At 54.3% G+C, this 23,789-nt stretch overlaps 1 protein-coding gene across 1 annotated transcript in view; it reads right to left on the bottom strand.

The window, feature by feature from the left end:
* Window positions 1–12,579: 12,579 nt before the first annotated feature.
* The window catches only part of LOC105821184, a 23,260-nt gene continuing 12,050 nt past the window's right edge, over window positions 12,580–23,789 (bottom strand). Inside the window, exons 2-6 of the mRNA XM_012657831.1 lie at window positions 22,151–22,242; window positions 20,967–21,145; window positions 20,331–20,394; window positions 15,004–15,136; window positions 12,580–13,007 (exon numbers count right to left, since the gene is read on the bottom strand). Coding sequence (XP_012513285.1) covers window positions 12,580–13,007; window positions 15,004–15,136; window positions 20,331–20,394; window positions 20,967–21,145; window positions 22,151–22,242 — 896 coding nt within the window. The remainder of the gene's footprint in view (window positions 13,008–15,003; window positions 15,137–20,330; window positions 20,395–20,966; window positions 21,146–22,150; window positions 22,243–23,789) is intronic.

Raw genomic sequence — 23,789 nt, 5'->3', positions numbered from 1 at the left:
GAGGCGGGCGGATCGTTTGAGCTCAGGAGTTCGAGACCAGCTTGAGCAAGAGTGAGACCCTGTCTCTACTAAAAAAATAGAAAGAAATTAGCTGGACAACTAAACATCTATATATGAAAAATTATCCGGCCATGGTGGCGCATGCCTGTAGTCCCAGCTACTCGGGAGGCTGAGGCAGGAGGATCGCTTGAGCCCAGGAGCTTGAGGTTACTGTGGGCTAGGCTGACGCCACGGCACTCTAGCCCAGGCAACAGAGCCAGACTCTGTCTCAAAAAAAAAAAGAAACGAATCCTGTGGGGGGGCGGGGTCTAGCAACAGCACTTGGTACTGAGTTATATGTGAATTGGAAAGCCATCTTTCAGGCAGACTCTTTAGGAGGGCCTCCACCGAATGGGGGACAATTACACACAAGTCCTGCCCCTGGGTGAGCTTGGAGGCTTCCTTTGCCAGGACAGCTGTCGCACCAATGGCCGGCAAGCAGCCTGGCTAGCCGGACGCTACAGGGTCCAGTCTTTTAGACAAATAGGCAACCGGTCTGTTCCAGGGGTCCTAGTTTTTGGGTCAGGACCCCTTTAGCTATCCCTCGGGTCTCGGCAACATATAACTGGAAAGGCTTGGTCAAATCAGGTAAGGCTAGCGCAGGAGCGCTCACAAGTGCTCGTTTGAGGCTCTCAAAGGCTTCAGCCTCATTTTCAGTCCAGATCAGAGCGTCCGCTTTTCCCCCCCGTGCTAGCATATAGGGGTTTTGCTATTTCAGCAAACTTGGGGATCCAGAGTCTGCAGTACCCCACAGCTCCTAAAAACTCCTGCACTTGTCTCTTAGTTTGGAGCCGTGGGATCTTTAAGATAGCTTCAATTCTGCTGGTAGAGAGGGCTTGTTTGCCCTCCTTTAATTCGTACCCTAAATAGGTTGCCGCCTGGGTACAAAGTTGAGGCTTTTTAGCCGAAACATGATAGCCCGATTGTGCTAATTCTGTTAGCAAGTCCTCAGTAGCCCTCTTGCAGGTGGCCTGATCCTCCGCAGCCAGGAGAAGATCACCCACGTACTGCAGGAGAGTCACCTCAGGGTGCTCCTGCCTAAAGTGAACCAAATCCTGGCTCAGGGCCTCGTCAAACAGGGCGGGTGAGATTTTAAAACCCTGAGGTAGTCTTGTCCAGGTCAATTGTCCAGAATATTCTCCGTCCGGGTCAGTCCATTCAAAAGCAGAGATGGGTTGACTTACTGTGGACAAAGGGAGAGAGAAGAAGGTGTCCTTCAGATCCAATACCGCGTAGACTTGCTGGCTGGGAGGCAATAGGCTCAAGAGAGTATATGGGTTAGGCACGGTTGGATGAATGGTCTCAATCCTCTTATTAACTTCCCGTAGATCCTGCACCGGTCCATAGTCATCCGTCCCCGGTTTTTGGATGGGGAGCAGAGGAGCATTCCAGGCTGACTGGCAAGGAATCAAAATACCCGCCTCCCAGAGTCTCTTGATATGAATAGCAATTCCCCTTCTCGCTTTTAAGCTTGATAGGGTGCTGTCGGACTCCCATGGAACAATAGGAGGTCGGTGGGTTAGTTTCCGCCCACAGGCTGGGAATTTCTCTCTGAAGTTCCCGCAAGTACGCAAGTACGGGCTCGGGACCTGTTGCGAAGGAGTCCCCTCTGCTAGTAAGTACTCTTCTGACGGGGGCACGTAAGAAGAATGGTAGACGGGCTTTGATTAAACGAAAACTCAGTTGCGTCCCCCTGGAACGATATGGTAGCCTGTAGCTTCTGGAGCAGGTCCCTCCCTAGGAGCGGATTCGGACACTTGGGCATCGCTAGGAAGGAATGAGTGGCGGTCCCTGCCCCCAAGTCCGTGATCCGAGTCTTGGTCCACGGGTAAGCCTTAGTTTTCCTGTGGCCGCCTGTATTAAAGCTTTGTCAGCAGATACAGGCACCTCAGCCCTTTGCAGGACCGAATGTGTGGCCCCAGTGTCTACCAAAAATTCTACCGGCTTGCCCCCAATATTTAAAGTTACCTTAGGCTCCCGGGGGCTCATTAGAATGGAGCCCCGGCCCCATCATTCCGCATCCTCCACCAAAACTGGGGTGGGGTCGTCCCCACCCCGCGTCAGACGGGGGCAGTCCTGCTTCCAATGTTCATGCCCTCTACAGTACGCACGCTGGTCAGGGTCTACGTCATCTCTTCCTTTCTTTCCTCCTTTTCCTGTTGGCCTCTTCCCTGGCTGGCTCCTTTTCCGTATCCTTTGGGTCCTGCCATAGCAGACACCAGAATCCTAGCCATTTTCTTAGACTGTACCGTTCCTGGGTCCTCTCGATTGTTGTAGATCTTCTGGGCCATCTCCACTAATTCAGACAGCAACTTCCCCTCAAATCCTTCTAACTTCTGCAACTTCTTCCTGATATCTGGGGCCAACTGGGTAGCGAATGCAACGTGGATGGCACGGTTTTCAGGTGCCTCAGGGTCTGTGGGAGTGTACAGGTGGTAAGCTTCAAAGAGGCCTTCTAAAAACGCCGCCAGGGCCTCATTTGGTCCTTGTATTGTCTTGCTTACCTCTGATAAATTAGTCGGCTTTTTGGCCAGCGCCCGAATTCCCCTAAGCAGAGTCTGGCGATACTGATCGAGAGCCTCCTTACCTCACTCCTCGTTGGGATCCCAGTCCGGGCGTGTGGAGGGGAAGACATGTCATACACGACTGGGGTCTGTTGTAGGTTGTCCGTCAGGACCAGGGATTGTCCTAATCGCCGCCCTCCGTATATGTTCCCGCTCCTCAGAGGCAAAGAGGGTCTGGAGGAGTTGCCGACAGTCCTCCCAGGTTGGCTGATGAGTGAAAAAGATAGTCTCCAAAAGAGAGATTAATCCCTGAGGCTTTTCAGAGAAAGAGGGATTCTGGTTTTTCCAATTATGCAGATCACTAGTTGAAAAAGGAACATAAACTATAAAAGGTGGATGATCAGGTCCAGGTGGAGAGGGGACCTGTCTTGACGGGAGGATGGGGGCTCCCGATGAAGAATCATCCAAGGGTTGATACCTCGAGCCGCTCCTCATATGAGGTGGACTCAGCGGTCTGGAATCTGACTCAGTAGTCTTTGGTTCAGGAGCAGAGGCATACGGTGGGGCGGGGTGGGGGGACTGCCAAAAATGGGTCTTCTGCTGAGTCAGTTAAAACCGAACTAGATTTTGGCATTTCCTTAACCAGCGGTTTAGACACAAGAATCATCTTATTCTTACCGTTTCTGTGTTTGCAAGCTTGTAACCGCCTAGGGTTATCTACTAAAATGTCATTCCAAATTTGCATGTAGGGAATCTGATCGGGGTGGCCAGGATTTCCAAAAATTATGGCCTGGACCCAGTTGGCGAGAGTAATTTGGGTGCTCCCTTCCGGGGACCATCCTATGCCAAAAGTGGGCCACTCTCTCTCACAATATTTCTGCAAATCAAAAGTGTTAACAGTGAATCCAAACGGTCTCGCTCTCCTTTGAAAATTCTGAAAATTCTTTAAAAAACACTCAATAGGTGTGCAGCTAGCACAGGACACAGACTCGGACTGACCCATACTGAGTCACAAAGAAGTAATAACAATAGAACAAACAAGGAACACACAATAAGGGTAGCACTCTTGTCACTCCTGCGGGGGCAAATCTACTAAGAGCCGTACACCGAGGCGATCTCGGAGGAAGCGAAGGCATCGATGTCTACCAGCTAACAAAAGTTGCCTCTGACAAATGCGACAATAATGGAGGCACTGGGGTGATCCAGGATCAGGCTGAACAGGCCGGTTTTCAAGTAGCCCCTGTCTTACATCCACTGGATTTCTACTCGATTCCAAGCTTTGTTCCCAAAATCTCATGCAGATTGAGCCACTCCACTGTGCAGTGGAATCAGAGGGGTGAGAAATATAGACACAACAAGGGAGTATACTCTTACAAATCATTCACTCAGCCCAAACAGTCATAGTTTAGATAGAAATGTCGGCGAAACGAGAACAAAAATCCCCGCGTTTCGGACACAAACTGCCTGCCCTAAGGCAGGGCAGTCACCACCCGTTATCTATTCCCTGATACGAAAAGTTCGAGCAGTGCTCCGAAACGGGCTCCTGGTGACGTCTCATCACCGGAGCCTCAAACCCTGGGGGCTCAGCTGCGTCCAGCCTCCCCCTAGTGATCAAAAGGGCCCGGAACAACGAAATCAAAACAGAATCAGCAAGGCAAGAGGGAAGTACAAGAAAGAGAAAGCACTCACCAGCGAGCAGAAATGGAAGACTCGTCCTGCAGCTTTAGGCGTCTTTTTGGGGTTCTTGTGACTGGTACGTGGCTTGGCCTTCCCTGGGCCTGAGGAGAAGGTTTCCTCAGGAGCTCCCCCCTGGTTCAGGCACTCGACCTCGCACCAGATCTCCAAGCACCAGTGGTCGCCAGGAGCCCTGGTAACAGGGCCACCTTGCTGGGGCCTCCAAATGTTATGGTACGGAGTGCGAGAAGTGACCACCTAGAGACCGAATTGAGCCAAATTGTGAGTCTTTATTAGCGGGCCAGCGACCACCCCGGCCCTGTCAGAGTACAGGTACCGAGAATGGTGCTGAGCCGAGAAAGCAAGGACGTTTTATACTATCTTCAGTTGGGGCTACGCGACATTAGGCACAAGACGTGGAACAAAATTACATCATGCATTCGATAGCTGTGGGGTCTGGGACCAGCCTCAGACCACCTGTTCCCATTACAATCTCTAAGCAAGCAAGTTTACAGAAGCAGATAGCATCAGTTAAGTCAGAGCACGTTCTTTCATAGGCTGGGTAATCACAGTAAGTTTTAACTACATGCAACTGGGCAAGGTAATCAATCAGTTACAAGTTAATTAGTTATTTTTTTTTTTTTCCCATTTTACAAGGTACAGATTTTCCATTAAAAGTAAAGCTATTGGTTTTTTTATCACAAGAGAGGGGGCAACAATCAGCTATGATTAGGCCTTAACAGCCTGGTCAGGCTGAATTAACATTTGTGAAGCACCCACATAGGCCTCGGGTGCTCTTCTCGTCCTCTTTTGTTCATTAGCTAATACTCACTGAGCCTCTATTATATGTCAGGTGCTCTGTTAGAGGCCGAAATTACAACAGTGACAAAAACACAATTTCTGCTCTTGTTTGTGGAGCCCACAGTCTTGTGGGAGGGAGAGATTATTATCATCACACATAAAAGTAAAATAGTGCTGGTGACAAGTGCCAGTCAGAGACCTCCAGGAAGGTTTCCCCAAGGAAATTACAGTTGCGTTGTGATCTGAAGGCTGCATAGGCTATGCACAGCTGGAGAGAGAGAGAAATAGAGTCCCAATGGGAACAGCACGTGCAAAGGCCCTGTGGAAAGAGGGAGCGTGGTGAGAATAAGAGCCTGAAGGAAAGCCAGCACGTCTAGGACGGAGAGACGAGAGTGACTTGGGTGAGAGAAGCGGCTGGAAGGCAAGGGATGGTAAGAGCTAACACTTACTGAGTGTTTACCATGTGCCAGGCACCACTCTAGGTGTTGAATCCATTTAATTGTCACAATAACCATACGAGGCGGTACCATTACAACCCTTTTTTAGAGATGAGGCCACTGAGATACAAGAGGATTCAGAAGGTAACCGGCCCTAGGTCATGCTGGCAATAAATGGCAGAGTCAGGCTGTAAGTGTAGGTGGCATGACCCAAACCCATTACCTAGCTGAGTGTCAAACCATAAAAGTTACTAAAGTTAAGAAGGTCCCTGTTTACCCCAAGAGCCACGGGAAGCTGCTGACAGGTTAAGCAGGGAATGATGTAATTAGATGTGTTTTGCAAAGACATTCTGGCTGCAGGGCAGACTAGCAGGGACTTGGGATGGGTCTGAATAGTGTGGCGTATCTCAGTTAGGGGGTCATGGCGTGAGAACTAGCTTGGTCTGGGCAAGTGGGCGTGGTGAAGACAGAGCAGCTTGGACGGACTTGAGAGAGACTTAGGAAGTAAAATCTGCAGGACTTGGTGAGAGTCGGGACATAGAGATTGAGGGAGGGCGGGTTTTGGAGGCGCTCAGGGCACACAGAGTGCAGCGGGAGGGAACCAGGGTTCCAGAAGGGGAAGAAGGTTGGGAAGACCACGAGTTGGAGGACCTGCTGAGTATGCGCCTGCTCTGAGACATCCCAGGGCTGATACCAAATGGCAGGTGCATATGTAGACCTGGGTGAAAGATCCATGTGTTATTTGCAATCGGTAGTTAATGCCGCAGGTATGAATGAAATTAGCCACGGAGAAGGTAGACAGCAGGAAGGCCAGGACTCCAAGCCTAATGGATCAGCAGGGAGGTGATTGAGTTAAGAAGGCAGAGCCCTCGTGAATGGGATTATCGCCCTTATAAAAGAGGCCCAAGGGCGCACTCTTGCCCTTCCACCATGTGAGGGCATGGGGAGAGGGCATGTCCGTGCACCAGACAGGATCTGCTGCCACCTTGATCTTGGACTTCTCAGCCTCCAGAGCTGTGGGAGACAAATCTGTGTTGTTTATAAGCCACCCAGTTGGTGGTATTTTTTATAGCAGCCTAAATAGACTAAGAGAGAAAGTAAGGAGATAGAAACAATATAATACAGGCAGCTATTTTGAGAAGTTGGGCTATAAAGAAGGAGGCATAGGGAGAAGGATGAGGACCAAGCGGAGGGTTCTTTGTCTTCCTTCCTCCCTCCCCCTCCTCTCTCTTCCCTTTCCCCTCTGTCTCCTCCTCCTCTTCATCCTCCTCCTCCTCCTCCTCCTTCTTATTCTTCTCACGTGTCCCCTTTTAATGATGGGATGGAATTGCATATATTTAAAGGCATAGAAAGGACAGGGTTGAGAGGAATTGCTGATCAACACAGTAAGATTCCCGAGAGGATGGCGGCACACAGAGTGGGATAAGCTGGGGGCAGGAGAGGGGAAGGCAGGGTGTGTGTGTGTGTGTATTCGCTTGGTATCGGAAGCTGAGGGACTTCCTATCTAGTGGCTGCTATCTTCTCTGCCGAGCAGGAAGCAAGGACCTCCGCTGAGAGTTGGGGCTGGGAGGGAGTTTGGAGGCATGGGGAAAATGGAGAAGGTTTGGGATAATTATGGAAAGTGGGAAGAAGCCGACCAGGGAAACCAAGAGGATTTCTGCAGGGAACGAAGACATTTAATGGCTGCAGACCATGACTTTACAGGAAGCCAGCGTGCCCGGCTGTCAGACCCCCGACCACACCACGTACTCGGCTGTTCGGGTACAGCTGCAGAGAGAGTGTGTGGCTGGCTCCATGCAGGGATGGGGTGATCAGAAATGAGGGACAAAGGAATTTAGGGTCTCAGCAAAAATGTTACTGAATGATAAGCTGTGGCATACAAGTTGGCTATAGGAGCGAAGTCAAGGCAGGACAGGATGGATGACTTGGAGAAAGCAGAGGACCACAGCGGGCAACGGGAGCAAGCGAGGCTGGTGAGAGCAGCTGAACCACAAAGCCAGAAGGTCAGGAGCTGGTTGAAAGAAGGACACTTGTGACAGTCTGGAGGTGGAGCTGTTACAAGTGATGACAAGTCCCAAGTGGGTCACAGGGGTGGATGGCTGAAGTGGAGTAGGGGAGGGGCTGTAGGAAGTTGGGCACCCGAGGATCCGAGAGGCCAGGGTATGGCGGGGTCACCGTCTGCGTGGCTGGTGATGTCCTCCAGGAGGGTGGCAGATGGCACAGAGTGGAGGAAGTGTGTAAACCCAAGCCGAAGTCTTTGGTAAATGACAGCATGGGACCTGCCAGCCCAGCAATGACAGCAGTGAGTGGGTGAAGGGTCCAAGGCAAAACGACGTGGGCCTGAAGGGAGGAGGGTCTTCTCTAATGTCCACGTCCCCTGGGAGGTGAGCAGACCAGTTTCCCTTAACGCAGGAGGAAACCGAGACCTGGGAGGGTGAGCAATGTGTCCTGATTTGTCGACGTAAGTGGCAGAGTGGGGACTTGCATCTCTCCTGCGCCGTCCCCTGTGTTACTCATGGGTGCAGTGGCTGAGACTGAACTCGGGTGTGTGCCCTGCCCTGAGGAGACAGGGTCTCGCTCTTGCTAAGGCTGGCCTCGAACTCCTGAGCTCAAGTGATCCTCCGGCCTCGGCCTCCCAAAGTGCTAGGATTACAGGCATGAGCCGCCACACCAGCCAAATGTATTCTATCCTCCTAGAGGCCCTGCGAAGCGGGTACTCTCCTCCCCACTGTTCAGATGAGGAACGTAGAGGGTGCAGAGAGCTCAGGGAAGGACGAGCTGAGGAGACACCCGTGACTCCCTCTGTGGCTGTGGGTGTCAGGGACGACTGGCAGAGCCAATGGGATTCAAAGGAGGGATCTGTAGGGGGTGATGCCGACCCCACAGAGCTTCCTGTGGGGAAAGGGGAGCTTTTCTAAGCCTCACACCAAGCACAGCGCAGCAGCCCCCTCGTGTATATTTTTGGTTAAGATTCAGGATTCTTCAGTAGCAAAGGCAGGGCCAGGAGGCCCAGAGCAGGCCGTGTGAAGCCTCTGGGCAGCCAGGAGATCTAGGCCCCCTGGGGACCCAGGCAGATCCTCTCTCCCACCCCTGTCCCCTGCCTCCAGGTGTGAGCACCCCCACCAAGCCGGCCCTGAGGCCAGCAGTGCACATGAGTGTGAATACAGAGCACCAGCGGAACGAGCAGGGTCCTGAGACCACGTCCTGAGAGTTATCAAGGACCTGCAGAAGCTTGGCTGCAAGAGAGGAGCCACAGGGCATCCTGAGGCCCTCGTGGGACCTCGCGCGGGAAGCAGAGCCAGACCTGTTCTGTGCGGCCCACGGGGCAGAGCTGGCAGGGAGGATCTGGCTTTGGTTCCATAATAAGAAGAAACTGTCCGGCGGCCCACCCTGCCCAGCCACAGGGTGAAGACCACCCCGGAGGTGGCGAACTCCCTACCCTGGGACAGTCCCGCTGAGGCTGGGTGCTCAGAGGGCCAAGCTGACCTGGGACCCGTCCAGCTCTGACGTTTCAAGTGGCCTGACCTGCTACTCTCACGATTCCACTGTGAGGGTGGGAATGATCCAGAAGGCGCGGCAGAACCTCCAGGGGAGCCTGCCCTCCCGTCTGAACTGGGCCTGCCGGCGTCCTGGGCTGGGGCCGAGAGCAGAGGCTGCGGGGACGCTTATCAGGTCATCTCCGAGCCCCGTCAGCGCAGGGGGCCGGCTGTTGTCATGAGGCTGCCCTGGACGCCACGTGTAGCCCTGGCTGCGTCACCTCGGGTCCGGGGAGGTGGAGCGGACGGGACAGAGGGTTCTGTTGCCCCTGTCCTTTCCCAGTGGGGCAGAACTGGGACGTGAGAACCAGCCAGCGGAAGCATAAATCCAGCCAGAGCTTGGCTCTCATCTTTCCCGAGATCCCGCTGAGTGTGTAGCCCGGGGGCTCCCAGGGGCTGGGGGGATCTCAGGAGACAAGTGGTGCTTAGGGTTTCTCTAAAAACAGCCCCCAATCCCACTCTCTGTGACAATGACCCCAAGGAGATTCAGGCATTGAGCCTGAGGCTGGGGTGGCCAGGCGAGTGAGGGCTGGGGGGAAGAAGGCTGGTAGCATGAAGGGTCTGGTCCGTGCAGCTCGGAAACCAGCAAGGATTTATTCCCGGCATCAGTGGTTTAGTGGAAAACTCTTCCCCTGCACAGGGGAAGGTGGCAAAGGGTAGACACTGGACTCAGTGAAGCCCAGCGTGGGGGAGCTCACCATGTCTGGGCTGGCCCCCTTCTGTCCACAGAAAGCAGATGGGGAAGCAGGCGATGAGATCCAGGTGGCCGCATCTTTCTCCTGCCCGTCCCCCTTCCCGCTCCCTGCTCTCTCCCCATCCCCAAGGGGCCCCAGCTGGCTCTGGAGGAATTTTTCAATCAGATGGGGAACTGGGCTCAGCAGAGATGAGCAGCGGGGACCTTGAGAGGGAAAGAAAGACCCAGACTGAAGTTTCGTAACTGTCCAGGGCTGCCTTGTGTGGGTGGCCCCTCCGAAGGATGGTTACTCAAGAGCTCTGGGCGAGGGGCGGGCACTGGGTGGGGAGAAATGAGCATCTTTAGCTGTTTGCTCTGGGGACCTTAAAGGAATGGGAATTCAGTCCCAGGGTTGGGGTGATCCTACCCTGAGGCCGGTTCGAGTGGTGACCCAGGAAAATTGAAGGCAGTTTGCATAGGTCTTGGGAGCCACGGGGGCCTGAGGAGGAGAGGATTGGCAAGGGGGCTGGGGGGTGGGCGGGACAGCTTGGTCCAAGGGTGTTTCTGAGGTGAGATGCAGCCAGTGTGGTGGGACCAGACACTGTACCTTTAGGCATGAAAGCTAGAAATGCAGAAAACTGTTTTTCTCCAGTGGCACCGGAGGTCTGTTTTGTTATCAAAAAACTTTCAGCTAGAAGGTCCGTTTTCCAGGGGTGGCTGTGGCAGCGCAGCAGCTCAGCGGGTTGGGGTAGGGGGTGCACGATAGAAGAGTGGTGGTCCCGATGGGAGGGTGCTCGGGGTTTGTGTGCTGAGTGTCACCAGCAGGAGCGTAGCTGGGGTAGGGGTGGTTGTTAGGGAAAGGGGTTGTACTGTTAGAGAAAAATTATCCAAGGCCACTTGTTAGAGCACGGTAAGGAAGACTTCATTCAGGGCCATTGCAATAGATACAGGGACAGCAACAGGGTCTTGCAGGGGGGGGCAGAGATTGGGCTCGACTCTGAATACAGCATAGGCAAGTGGGAATTTACAGCCAAGGAGCGGGGTGGGGGTCAGTGGATGGAAATTACTAAGAAGAAACAGCAGGGGTGAGGGGGATTCTGGCTAAACCCACCTAACAGGGTCTTGCTGAACACAGGGACTCACCAGCCTTTTCCTACCCACAGACTGTATTAGCGAAAGCATTGGTTCCAGGGCTCCCTTCACAGAATAGGTACTGAGTTTACAATTCCTCTCCTAGAGGTACAGAGACACACCCCAGGGTGTTTGGGGATAAAATGCTCCCCCAAACAGCAACATCACACGCTGTCATGACATGCTATGACATGAGCTCACAGCGGTATTGATAATTTGAGATCCTGGAGGGTGGTTTCAAGGGTAGAGAAGGGGGGGCAGGTTGTCATGTTCCCATGGCAGCCTAGCTCATTGCCATAGCAACACAGCTCTGCCTCCATCCCTTGGAGTCCTGGTTTCTGTACTGGGTGGAACACCTTGACGCCTCACAGTGTGGGGGAGGTCCCACTACCCCTCTGGGAAGGAATATTTTCACCCTTGACCAAGCAGGAGAGGGGTACCCTGAGGCTGTCAAATAGGGCTGGGTTTTCTTGTGAGCAGGAAAGTGGATTTCCTGGGGTTTCCCTACTGACAAGCTCTACACCTTCCCACTATGTCTCTTCTTTCAGCTGTTGGACCCCCAAGAATGTCCCTTCTTGATCTGACTCAGATGGAAGGAAACCCTGCCATCTCAGACAGTCACGACCGTGCAGTAGGGGAGACAGACCCCGGTGTCAGGAGAGTGTCAGCTTGCCACTTGCTGGCTGTGTGCCTTGAGTGAGTTATTTATCTTTCTGAACTTCAGAGTTCTACCTGTAAAGCTGGGGATAATACACGTCCACCTCCCCGGGTGGTCATGCGGATGAAGAGAAGTGACACAGGTAAAGTGCCACCCTGGGCCTCCCTGGGGGAAGGTGAATGGCCTAGTCCACTGTTGATGCCCCTTTGCTTCAGTGCCTTGGGGCCAAGGCCCCGGCAGAGGGCTGCCTGTGGGGTCGGACAGGGCAGTGGCTGGCATCACCTTGCAGATCAGACTGTCCACTTGGCTGATAACTTCCTTGGGAAAGGGGAAGGTACTTAACTGTACACCGCCGCCCCGCCCCACCCAGTGCTACTGCGGGGTAGCCCATGTCCCTCGGCACAATGCTACCCATCCTCAGAGAGGTAAGTCTAGGCATTCAGAGGATGGCTTCAGGAATTTTTATAGAAATTTGATATTGCTGAAACATCCAAGCAGCATCCAATTTGGGCTTCTCTTTAGTTGGTTTTTTGTTTTGTTTTGTTTTTTGAGACAGAGTCTCAGTCTGTTGCCTGGTGTAGAGTACCCTGGCGTCAGCCTAGCTCACGGCAACCTCAAACTCCTGGGCTCAAGCGATCCTCCTGCCTCAGCCTCCCAAGTAGCTGGGACTACAGGTGCATGTCACTTCGCCCAGCTATTTTTTTTTTTCTATTTTTAGTGGAGACGAGGAGGGGGAGGTGAGGGGGTGAGTCTCGCTCTTCCTCAGGCGGGTCTCCAACTCCTGACCTCAAGTGACCCTCCTGTCTCCACCTCTAGTCTCCACCTCCACCAGAGTGCTAGCATTACAGGCGTGAGCCACCCCAACTGGCCCTCTTTAGTTGTTTTTAAAATTTTCAGGTCTTCGGTGATCCATTTCATTGTATTTTTTATAAAGTATTGATCTGCAGTAGATCGGGGAGCAAACAACCTGTTCCTTCATCGCGTCTAGTTATTGAAGCACTGACCTCCACGGCTGCAGAGGCGTCCTAAACCGGCTGGCTGTCCGACTGCGGAGAGGGGACCATCTCCTCAGCTCTGCTTGCAAAAATTAGCCACAAATCACAGCCGGTGCGTTGGCAGCATTTCTTTATTGCCTCAGGCCAGAAGCTCTAGTGCCTGCTCCGCGAGCCCCGTATCCCCGCCCTAGTCTCGCGCGCTCCGACCCCTCATCCCGGGTTTGAAGTTCATTGCGGCCACCTGCGCCCTCAGCCCGCCCCGCGCCGGGGCTGCGGCTCTCCGGGCGGGTCTGCCGCTTGCCGTAGCGCAGGCCGAAGGAGTTCCAGTTGTAGGCAGACAGGTCCTTCTCCCGCTGCACCAGCACCGCGCCGCGGGGCGCGGGGATCAGGCGGCTGCGGGGCGCGCACAGGCCGTGCCGCTGGGGCCCCGCGGAGCTCTCGGGGGGCGGGCACGGCGCGACCCCGCGAGGGCTCAGCGCCGTGGCTGCCGGCCTCCTCCCTGCGCACCGCGCGCTCTGCTCCCAGCGGGCCAGGAGGTCCTGGGGTCCGAGCTGCTGGCCTAGGACAGAGAGCACAGGGAGATGAGCTGGGGCCGGGGAGGGCGGCTTCGGAACACCCACCCACATCCCCAAGCTGCGCTTCCCTTTCTTTCCTTGGCCTCTGGGAAGCTCAGCGCTCAGTGCCGCGCAGAACCACCATGGTCTCAGCCTGCCGTGGTTAGGTTTGCGCTTCCCTATAGCTTTGATTTCTGATGTTTGTCCGAATTTTCTCAAGTAACTTTTATATTAAATTACTTCCTTTTAGGAAACATACAGGGTAGAGCTTGGGAATGAGGAAGACCATGGTGTTTGCTGGACGCTGGGCTCTGGCCCTCTGCTGCGCCCAACTGCCCGGCTTTGCACTGGACCGGGAGCTCCTTGGGGTGGGTGGAAGGGGGCCACGCTCGTTCATCTCTGTATCTTTCAGAGTGCTTGAAACGGTGGCTTGCTCATAGTGGGGCCTCAGTAAATGCTTATGAAATATATAAAAACTAATGAAAAACGTGTAGTAACAGAAATCAAAAAAGCCAAGTCCATTCTACTCCCATCCACCTATGACCCAACCCTGGTCTCTGACAACAATAATTGTGACCCCCTAATAAGCTACAGAAAGATTCAATGAATAACAAATTACTCAGCAGAGCACAGGACCTGGAAAAAAAGAAAGAACAGAAATTATCTAGGTCGCCCCAACTGGCTCACCTTCCCCACTCCAGGTATAATCTCTCTCCTTCATACTAGGGGTTAACAAGGCTAATTTGGAAGGCACTTCACATACAAGGCTCAGTAAGTTCACTATACTTTTGGGAGTAAAATAGGGCAACCAGCTCTGAGTAGACAATAACCCTCGCCAATTGTGGCAAGAGATTAGTGGAAATGAGGCCTGGTGTGTGAACGGGTGTGAGTGGGTGTGTGTTGGGGACTGGAGCTGGGTTTCAGCCCTGCTCCTCAATGCCCCGGCACGCTTTGGAGAAGAAGAGTGTGGACATAGTCCAGAGGTAATGACAAAACGCCTAGGAGGCTCCTCCCACCTTGCCCAGGGCCACGTTGGGATCGGAGGGAGGATGGCTTCCTTCCCAGCTATGCCCACTCAACTAGCAGAAGGATCGCTGCTCGGGCGACTGTGGCCTTACCTAAAACCTTTGGCCAGAAAGAGCCAACAGTTCAGTGTCCCTGGGCAGTGGTGGGGTTATTCTCCGGAGCATCCTCCCTCACCTAGAAAAACGCCCGATCCCAGGAGAGAAGACACTCTTGGCAGAGGACTCTGGGGCTGGGCTCTGTGCTCTCGGCTATCTTATGGGATGTACGATGATATCAAATGCGTAGAGAGGATGCCCTGAGCTCCACAGCTAGCGGAGCTGAGCTGCAGAGAGGCTAAGCTATGTTTGCCCAGAAAGCTCACACCACAAAGTGTTCAAACCCACAGCCCTTGACACGGGGACTAGCACTGTTCTAGCTCGTGCCACCCAGCAGACACGCTCCTGGGGCGCTGTCACGCCTGCTGGGTTTCTGCAGTGTTTGAGTGATTCCGGGGGAGTCTTTCCACCTCTTTAGGCCTCAGATTCTCCAGCTCATCAGTTCCCCAGTGAACTCCTAAGGTTGACAGTTATTAAAGATCTGTCCTTTCGTTGAGGTTCTTTTTTTTCAAATTCCCCATAAAGGATCTGAGGTCACTGATAAAAGAAAGTTGCCTATTAAGTTCCTTCCCAACCTCTGCACAGAGGAAGCTGGCACAGAGCAGAGAACACAGTGTGAGAAAACCATGAAGGAGCTCGGTGGCTAAGAAGCACTTGAACTAGGGGAGCAGACGGATGCCCACCACAGAGGCAAGCCGTCCCTGACTTGCAGGGTTGATGGGACGTCTCAATGAGTTGCGTGCGTGCCAGTCTTGGGTTTCCACCAAATGCAGTGTGGAGCTCACATCCGTACTCTAGCTGTAATCTGGAAAATATGGTGAATCTCGTTTTGCAACAACTCGCTTGCTCCCGCCCACCCTTCTTCACAGACAATGCTTACCTGTGGGTCTAGGATTCTGCACAGCTGCCACCTTTTCCAATGGATCCCCCAAGGAGGTGGCACAGAGGAAAAGCAGTAGCTGCCAAGAAACCAAGCAGTTCATCCTGGTGAGGAGACAGGTCCTAGAAGTGACCTGGGGCCGAGACAGAGGGAGGGAACGAAGACTAGGTCACGCACAGGATCTGGCTGGGTGCTGGGGCCAGAGCCCATTGCGAAAGTGTGAGAGAGAGGAGGCAGCCCCGCCGTGGAGGCCCCCAGTGGAGAGATGAATCTAAACAAATACATCAGGGAAATGGGATGGAGACCACTAGCACTGTGTAGTCAAAGCTGAATTCATGCTAGGTGGGAATCATCCGGGAGGGCTTCCTGGAGGAGGCAAGGCCAGTAAGTTTAGGAACGAAAGATCCAATTTGGTGAAAGGGGCAGGACTGCTCGGGTTGGAGAATGCCAGGAGTTTGAATCTCAGGTTTGCTTGAGAAGAATGTTGGAGAAAGGCAGGGTTGCGATGCAGTGTGTGGGAGTGACTGGGGAGGGGGAAGCGGGGCAAGGACTTCAGGTGCTACGTGGAGGACTGAGGTGCCAACGTTGTCTCCGGAGCCTGGGAGCAGGCACTTCTTCCCTCCGCGCTGGGTTCTGCACACACCCGCGACTTTCTGTGTTCCACTGTCCCCAGGAGAACGCGCCTTCTTGAATCTGGCCCTGTCCCTTTCTGCCATAATAGAAACTTAATTCTTTTCCTGTTCTAAGAAAAAAGGCAGAAAGAGGTAATCATCTTGCTCTCTCTCATAGCCCCTTACAGCCTTAAAGACCGTCATTAAATTGCCTTATTGCCTATAATTCAGGGAAGAGAAAAATCTTTCCCTGATTTATCAGGTCAATTGTCTTCCTAGTCTATTCTCTGTGGCTCCGAGAGGCCGTGGATTGAATTGGCCTCATCATTTCGGCTGTTGAGATGGGGGCTGTGGGCCCTGACCATGTGTGACATGGGGGACATGCACAGCCCCTTTCCCTCCCGCCCCCCATGCTCCCCGCCCCCACCCCACCTACCTATTCTGGCTCCCAAGTGCAATTTCTCTTTGAAAAAGTCATCAGGCACTTAGAGATAGCCCAGCAAATGTGATTAACATTGACTGCCATGTGAGTTGTATTTAACTCAGGCTAGTTTTGACCCTAGGGACTTGTGAAGCAAAACCCTGCAATTGTTTCATGCAAATCTTACTTGCTGATGTTCTTATTGTTACAATTAATATTGACAATTTAATTCTAAAAACACAAATTGCGCTGCATATAATTCACCCACAGAAAACAATTAAAAATAACAGAAAGGATCGGTTTGTTTTAATAACACCGTGGCCCCAGGGCAAAAAATTTTTTTTCTAGCGTGTCAGTCAATGTGTTAAAGACAGACTTCTGGGGAGGCGGGGGCACTGCAGGCCGAACAAAACGTTGTCCTGGCCCAGAGTACAGCCTGCAGCCCCACTCCATGGGCAAGGGGCAGGGGGAGTGTCATTGTGCCCACAGGCTCCCAATGGCTGCTCTTGCCCTCTCCCCCCCTGCGGGACTCAGGCAGGGAGCAAAGAGCAGGAATCCTAAAACCGACGCAGAATACTCTACTCTTGTTCCCTGTGAGATGCGAGCAAGTCACCCCCGTTTCCAGGCCTCACGGGTCCGTCTGTGAAATAAGAGCACTGGATCAGATTGGCTACCAGCTGCCCACTCTGATGGTTACTTGTCCTTGCAGATGTTGATTCTGTGACCGCAGCTGTCTGCACCTGCCGTAAAGCCCAGGGCCAGGGCATGGAATAGAGGGAATAGAGGGCGGCATCGATCCATTAGAGAGAACAGCGCGACAGCATTGCAGACCAAAGATGCACAGGGTCCAGGCTGGTTTGGAAATCATTGCTTGAGCACCGACTAGGTGCTGGGGCTGTGCTAGGTGCCAGGGGTGCACAGGTGCGCTAAGACACGGGGCTGCTGCCCCCTGAGATCTCAAGTCTAGTATACAAGAAATTGACCTATAAACGGATCATTTCAAACTAACACCTTAAATGACACACTAGATACACACCACACACATGTACATACATATATATGCCCCACATACCACACACATAGCACACGCCACATATATATGCATACATATGTACACATACACACACACCACATACCCCCCCATAGACACATACACACTCACACACATACACAGATTCCCTCAATTCTTAGTGCACCACCCAGCCCGCAGAAAGAACTGTCAGCATCCAGGGGCCAGGAGCGGCTGCCCTGCTGTGGACGATTTTTGTGGTTCCCCCTGCTCTGGGGGAATTTGTATCCGGTGAATAACACAGTCCAGGCGTGGCTGGAAAGCTTTTGAAGTGGGGTGGCCCCTGGTTGTTAGGGTGGCACTTAGTGCAGGGTGTGTAGGCAGGTGCCTCTGGTTAGGCTCATAGTTCTCATTCACAATTTGGGGAAATGGCTCAGAGGAGCCCTGGTGACCCCATGAACCCTGAGGGGTTCCCCAGTTCCCCCCGAAAGCCTTTGTGGCCTCCATTCCCAGCCACAGAGAGTTTAGTTATTGTTCTCGTTCCTTCTATAGTAAGAAAGAGCCCTTGGGATCCCCAGAGTGCTAGCTTCACAAACACAGTGCAAGCCAGTTTATTTACCCGGGCATCCCAGAATAATCTGGCCAAGCTGGTAATCAGGAAAGATCGGTGCCCCCAACCCAGCCCCCTCTGCCCGTCTGATGCATCTGTCAGTCTTGGAAGGAATTCCCTGCTCCCGCTCTGGGGACCCCGGGTCAGGGCAGACCCCCTCCCCGAGGGTGGACGCGCAGTGCACCTACCTTGGCTCCGTCCTGGCCCAGGTGGGGGCGCGGCAGGGTCTCTGAGATGACGAGATCACCTGGGTGGCTGAACACCCAGAGGGAGGGAAGCTGGGCTCCTGGGCTCCCTCTCAGCAGCTCCTTGGCCACGTCCCCTTTTATAGAGCCAGGGTGACGTCTCCAAGCGTAAGCCCACCTCTGCCTGCTCTCCCTCCTCCTCGGCCTCCTGGGAGAGCACCCTGACGGCCGCCTCCGCCCCTGGCTCTCCTGGCTGCAGCTGGCCTCCTCCCCGACAGAAGCTGTCCAGGGCTGGCTTTCTAATTCTCACGAGTTCCTTCCACCCTCTGCCACCCTTTTCCCGCCCACACCACTCAGCTGGAGACCCCTTCTGCCCCAAACAACGTGGAAATGGGCTATTTGAGGAGTGTGTGTGTGGCAGGGTGTCAGTGTGAACACAAGAGCCACAGACACACCCGGGCTGAAGTGGCCACGGTAAGGACAGGAAGGGGAGAGGAGAAGGGCACGGGCTGCCTTGGGGGACTGCTCGCCCCCTACCCGCCGCCCACTCTGAGAGAAAACCAGGTCAGCTCAGGCCTTCGACCAGAAGGCAGCTCCTGGTCCGTGTCCTGCGATTGGCGGGAAGAGGGGTTCCCTCCTTCTTCCCTCGGTTACCAAGCACTCGCTCAGCACAGGGTTTTGAGATGAATTTAACACGACATGGTCAGATGGGCGAGACAGGTGTGTAAGCAGCCGGCTAAGAAAGGCGAGTGAAAAGGGAGCTCTATAAATGGATGTACCTGGGAAGTGCCAGGGAAGGCAGACAGGTGACTTCCAGGTGGCAGCACATCCAGAGAGGCTGCACCTGGGGCCCCGCCCCGTTGTCTTATGGCACCTGCCATCACTCTGTTTTGTGACTGCTTGGGTACAGCTCTTGGAGAGCAGGGACAGGCCTCCTTCCCCCTGTACCCTCCGCACCTGCCCCATTGCTAAGTACGTGCAGAGAGCCCTCAGTAGACATTTGCTATTAATTAATGCATGCTTTGCAAGTGACTCCCGTCTCTTGAGCCTGCAAGAACTCCCTTTACCCTTGGACAAGGGGATCCCCAAGACAGGGACTGTTTCTTCTATTAGACTGGGGGGTCTCTGAAGGCAGGGGCTCCCCGCACAGGAAGCTCCCCCAGCACGAGCTCTCTGGCTGGTGTTCTGCACAGAGCAGAACATTGTTTGCCCAATGGTTGAGCCGCACTCCGACAGTGCGCAAGAGCAGTCCCCACCGCTTGGCGAGTGCTTACTGCCAACAGGGCTTGCAAACGTCTTGTCTCACTCATCAGGACTATTAAGCACCGGGATAAAAATGACAGCCTGTGAGAACAGGACTGACCCTCCCAGACCACAGCTTTGCCGTGTGGAATGAGCTGTGTGGCCTGCCTGGAGGCGGTGGGGGGGTGGGGTGGGGTACTTAGCGGGCTGGAGACACCCACTTTGAGTCTCAGACACACTCAGGGCTTGGGAATTTAATCTTCACTTTCCCTCCCATAAATAGAGGCTGGGGCTGTGATGTCAGCCGCGTCTCGTCTCCCCGGGGCCTGGGTCTCTCCTCCCAGCAGTCCTGGCAGCCTCTTGAGCTACTTGAGGGTTCGAGGCCAGTCACTCCACTCCATCCTTCCTTCTGGGCTTGAGGCGGTCCGGACGCACAGGGAAGTGAGTCAGTGCCGGGCGGGGGCGTGAGGGGGTGGTCCCCATTTTCCCTCCGGCCCCTTCGACCAAGGATCCAAGTTCAAGGAGCTCATCTCTGTCGTTCAGACCATTGAGCTGGTGCCTTGAAGCCTGCGGAACAGCTGTGGGAGCCGAGAACCATTACCCCAGACAAAGACCGGAGAGCAGACTCAATATCCAGGTTATTACCGAGCCGGCCTTGAGGGCCGGGAGCTGCGCCAGGCTCAGCTACGGGGGCAGGGGATGTGCCCAGCTGGCAGGCGCAGCCAGGTGCTGGCTGGAGGGCCCCCCGGGCTCCTGAGAGAGCTCATGTTCTGTCAGGTGCTTCAGAGAAAGAGAGGGGCAGGGGCCGGGGCCGGAATCACTGGCCATGCCTGCCTCCGGGACAGGACAGTCTGCCACCTGCTTTCCCTGCTGTCATCGGCTGTCACACATCCTCTCCATGCCTGGGGCCCAGACTCAGCCGCTCCCCAGAAACCTCAGGCACCTCCTGGCTGAGTCTCTGAGTGGAGACTCCAGAGAGTCTCTGAGTCTCCGTTTTTTTGGTTCTAACAAGGAGCTACTCATTTAGGCGCGACTGCTTGCGGATCGCCTCACCTCGTGTGTTCTCGTCAAGTGCAGAAGGCGCGGGGAGGAGAAGAGGAGCTGAAGGCTGGCAGACCTGGGCTGGAGGGTCTCGGGTGGGGGGGCGGCTGCCCCTGGGGCAGCAGTTTTACCGGGTCCATGTGCTTTCCCCTCCCCAAGGCACCACCACCGAGCCCAGAGCCACGAGCCACGTGCCTGATCTGCTTACCGCACTCAGGAGGGGGATGTTGGCAGCGTCGCCCAGGAAGCCAAAGACGACAGGGAAAAAGCCCCTAGGAGCAGAGGGGAGGAGGGAGGAGTCAGTGATGGCCCAGGAGGGGCACAGGACAGGCCAAGGGGTGTGGAGCCACAATCCAGAGTCACCGGGGCCGCGTGCAGATCTCCCAGGCGCTAGTGGGGAGACCTGGGGCCGGAGAGCTCTCTGAGTGGGTTTCGTATCTGCTGAGTAGAGAACAATCCTACAGGGGACTGTGGGGCTAAGACGAGATGACGATCGTGAGTGTGCCTGGCAATGTCAGCTCGCTGCCCTTCCTCTCCAGCTGGTCACTGGGACTTGAGGGCAGGCCCTGCGTCTCTTCCCGGTGACAGGCACAGCGCTGGGAACGCAGTAGGTGCTCGGTCAGTGTTTGTCAAAGGATGGGCTGATCCCGCCGGTGTGTCCTTCGGCCCACTGCTGGAGGGGCCTCTCCAAAGTGTCAGCCCGTGGCCCGCCCCCAGTTCCAACCTTCCGTGGCCCTCCTCTCGTGCAGGGCCAAGTCCCAGCTTCTGCACCCCCTGCTGGGGTGATCTCAGCTACTCAGACACCTTGGCAGGTCTGTCCAGAGTGACAGGGATTTGTACTCACTTGAACAGGCTAAAGAATCCGTAGGTTTCCAGCAACATGCCCAGGAGGGGCCAGCGCAGGAGCACGATAACCACGCCCCCCAGGAAGAAACTGGTCCCCTTGAGTTTGTGCCGCTGGAAGAAGAACGTAAAGGTCCTCCGCAGGCCGATGATGAAGGACAGGCCCGTCAGGAACAGCAGCTGTCGGGGAGGGAGAGAGCGTGAAGCAAACACACCCACCCCGCTGGAGTCGGGGGCTCGGGCCTGGCAGGGGTGAGGCGTGCCAACCCCTCAAGACATGTCAGAGGGCCCCCCGCAACGCGGCAGAACCCCAGAGCCTCAGGGAAGTCGGGCTGGCTGGGAACAGACCAGAGGCAGGGGAGGGGCGAGGAGAGCTTGGAAGGCGCTGGTTTCGCAGCCAATTCCTTGGATCCCAAACACTTCTTCATGCATGACTCCGCCTCATCGCGCCTCCCAGGGAAGATGGACAGAGAGTGAGAGTCTCTCCATTTCACAAGGGGAAGACTGAGGCCTAACTAGGACAGGCAGCCACAGCCTGAGTCCCACAGAACGTTCGGGCTCCACCGCCCCTAGACTGACACGCCAGGCCTGCACTCGGTGGCCTCGTCTGTCCCGTCCTTGGCTTGGCTCCTAACGATCCCTTAAGAGCACCCAGGCACTCGTCAGATTTAGCTCTGGCTTTCTTCCAGCGTGTCCCATGCTTCCCCTCCCCGGGTCCTTACCTTTCTCTTACTGTGCCACCCCCCGGAAGTGCTCTGTCTGCCTCTGCACCGTTTCCTTTGCAAATTCCTTTTCACCCTTCTCCAGTCAGGGGTGCTCGCTCTGCTCTACGCCTTGTTTCACAGGAAGCGTGTTTATCTGGCTGTGGCTTTACTGCTGCCCCGCCTTCCTCCGCAGCCGCGCGTGGGGCTCTATCCCTGCCCTAGATGGTGGGACGCAGGTGGCAGAGACCGTGTCTGAGTCACCTGCACCCCAGGCCTCGGCCCAGAGCTTGTCATGAGGATCCGAGAGCTCAGATTCTCCGCGCCAGCGGGCTCTGCGGTCTCCTGCAGCCCTCATGTGCCCGCGCTCGATGAATTCTGGCCCCTGGCTGGGCATGATCTGAATGAACTTGGGGCTGGCTCTGCTGGCAACAGGGACCTCAGGAGGGTTGGGGCAGGGGAGTGCATGGGGTGGGGGACTCACGTTTCCAAAGGCCAGGAGCACCGAGTCAAAGTACAGGAGTATCCCGAAGAGGATGAAGAAGATGCCGAAACCGGTGATGCCCACGCCAATCTCTGCAACGGGCAGGGAGGTAGTGGGGTGGAGTGGATTTTGGGGGGTAAAACTTTTCCCATCACCACAGGACAGGCACCCTCTAGGGGGTCTCTTCATTTCCATCCAGGAACTCGGCTTCCCTGCTCTCAGGGGGTGGTGGATGGAAGGATGGGAAGGATGGAAAGGAAGGTGTGCCTGGCGCCTGGGCTCCGTGCCGGCCTCTTCTGTACACGACGGCCCTGGGGAGAAGCTGGCGCCGCCCTCACCGCTTTATACTCTCAAGTGCTACATTATCCAGATCAGTGTCGGGCTGAACACAACCCTCTGCCGCTCCTGTTCCTGCCTCTGCAGCTGAGAACCGCTGGAGCCCAACCCCCACCTGGGCAGAAGGGTACCTCAAAACTCAGCACCGCCAGCCCCAGAGAGCCTCAAGCCCGCCCAGCTGACCTGCTCTCTTCCCAAGGGGCGTGCCTTCCCGAACAACCTCCTCACTGTCCAAACTCCTCACTCCTCCAAACTGCCCCCTCCCCAGCTCTCAGGTACTGACCACTCACACTTTATTGGGAAAACAGAGGTCATCAGTCAGGAGTGTGTTCATCCTCCCATGTGGGGACCCACTCCCCAACCTGCACCTGCTCCCATCGTCCTCCTCCCTCCTGCAGCTGCCGCCCTGGGCCCTCACCCTCCGACTCTCATTTCAGTGCCAGTGGTTTTGGGCAGTTCTGCTGAGGACCCTCGCTGACAGCGACACCCCCACCTCCTTTACAATGTGTCTCAGAGCATTCTCTGAAGCTGCAGGAGTTTGCTCAGAGCCAATGAACACAGCACAGAAGTGCACGACATTAAGACCCCCTTGTTTGGTCAAGGGCTACATTTTTGACATTTTGATAGACATTATCACTCCCCACAGGAAGAGTTGTACAATACAGGATGTGAAGTTCCTTAACTCTTTCCATCACACAGAAGTGTTAATTTTACTTATCTTTGCCACTATGATAGTCAACAAATGAACATTCACTGTGTTCTTCATTTTAAAATTATTATACATTAAATTAAATTTTAAATTGTGGTAAAATGCACATGAAATATAAAATTTACCATCTTACCATTTTAAAATGTACTGTGCAATAGTATCAAGTACGCTCGCATTGTGCTACCATTACCACCGCCTGTCTCCAGAATTCTTTTCCTCTGGCAAAACTGAAACTCTGTACCCATTAAACGGCTTCTTATTCCCTGCTCCCACTGGCCCCTGGCAAACACCCTTTGACTTCCCGTCTCTGTGACTCTGACTACCCTACGAACCTCATATAACTGGAATCATACAACATTTCTCTTTTCGTTACTGTCTTATTTCATTTATCATAACATTCTCAAGGTTTCTCCATCTTGTAGCATGTGTCACAATTTTCTTCCTAAGGCTGAATAAGTAAGTCCCTTGTATATTATGTATATATTATATTTGTTGATCCACTCATCTGTTGATGGACATCTGGGTTGCTTCTCGCTTTTGGCTATTGTGAATAATGCCGCTGTCTTATTTCATTTATCATAACATTCTCAAGGT

The sequence above is a fragment of the Propithecus coquereli genome, unplaced genomic scaffold (genome assembly GCF_000956105.1).
Source record: "Propithecus coquereli isolate 6110/MARCELLA unplaced genomic scaffold, Pcoq_1.0 Scaffold563, whole genome shotgun sequence".
Taxonomy (NCBI): Eukaryota; Metazoa; Chordata; class Mammalia; order Primates; family Indriidae; genus Propithecus; species Propithecus coquereli.
The sequence above is the reverse complement of the archived record's forward strand: the minus strand, read 5'-3'. Positions and strand labels throughout refer to the sequence as shown.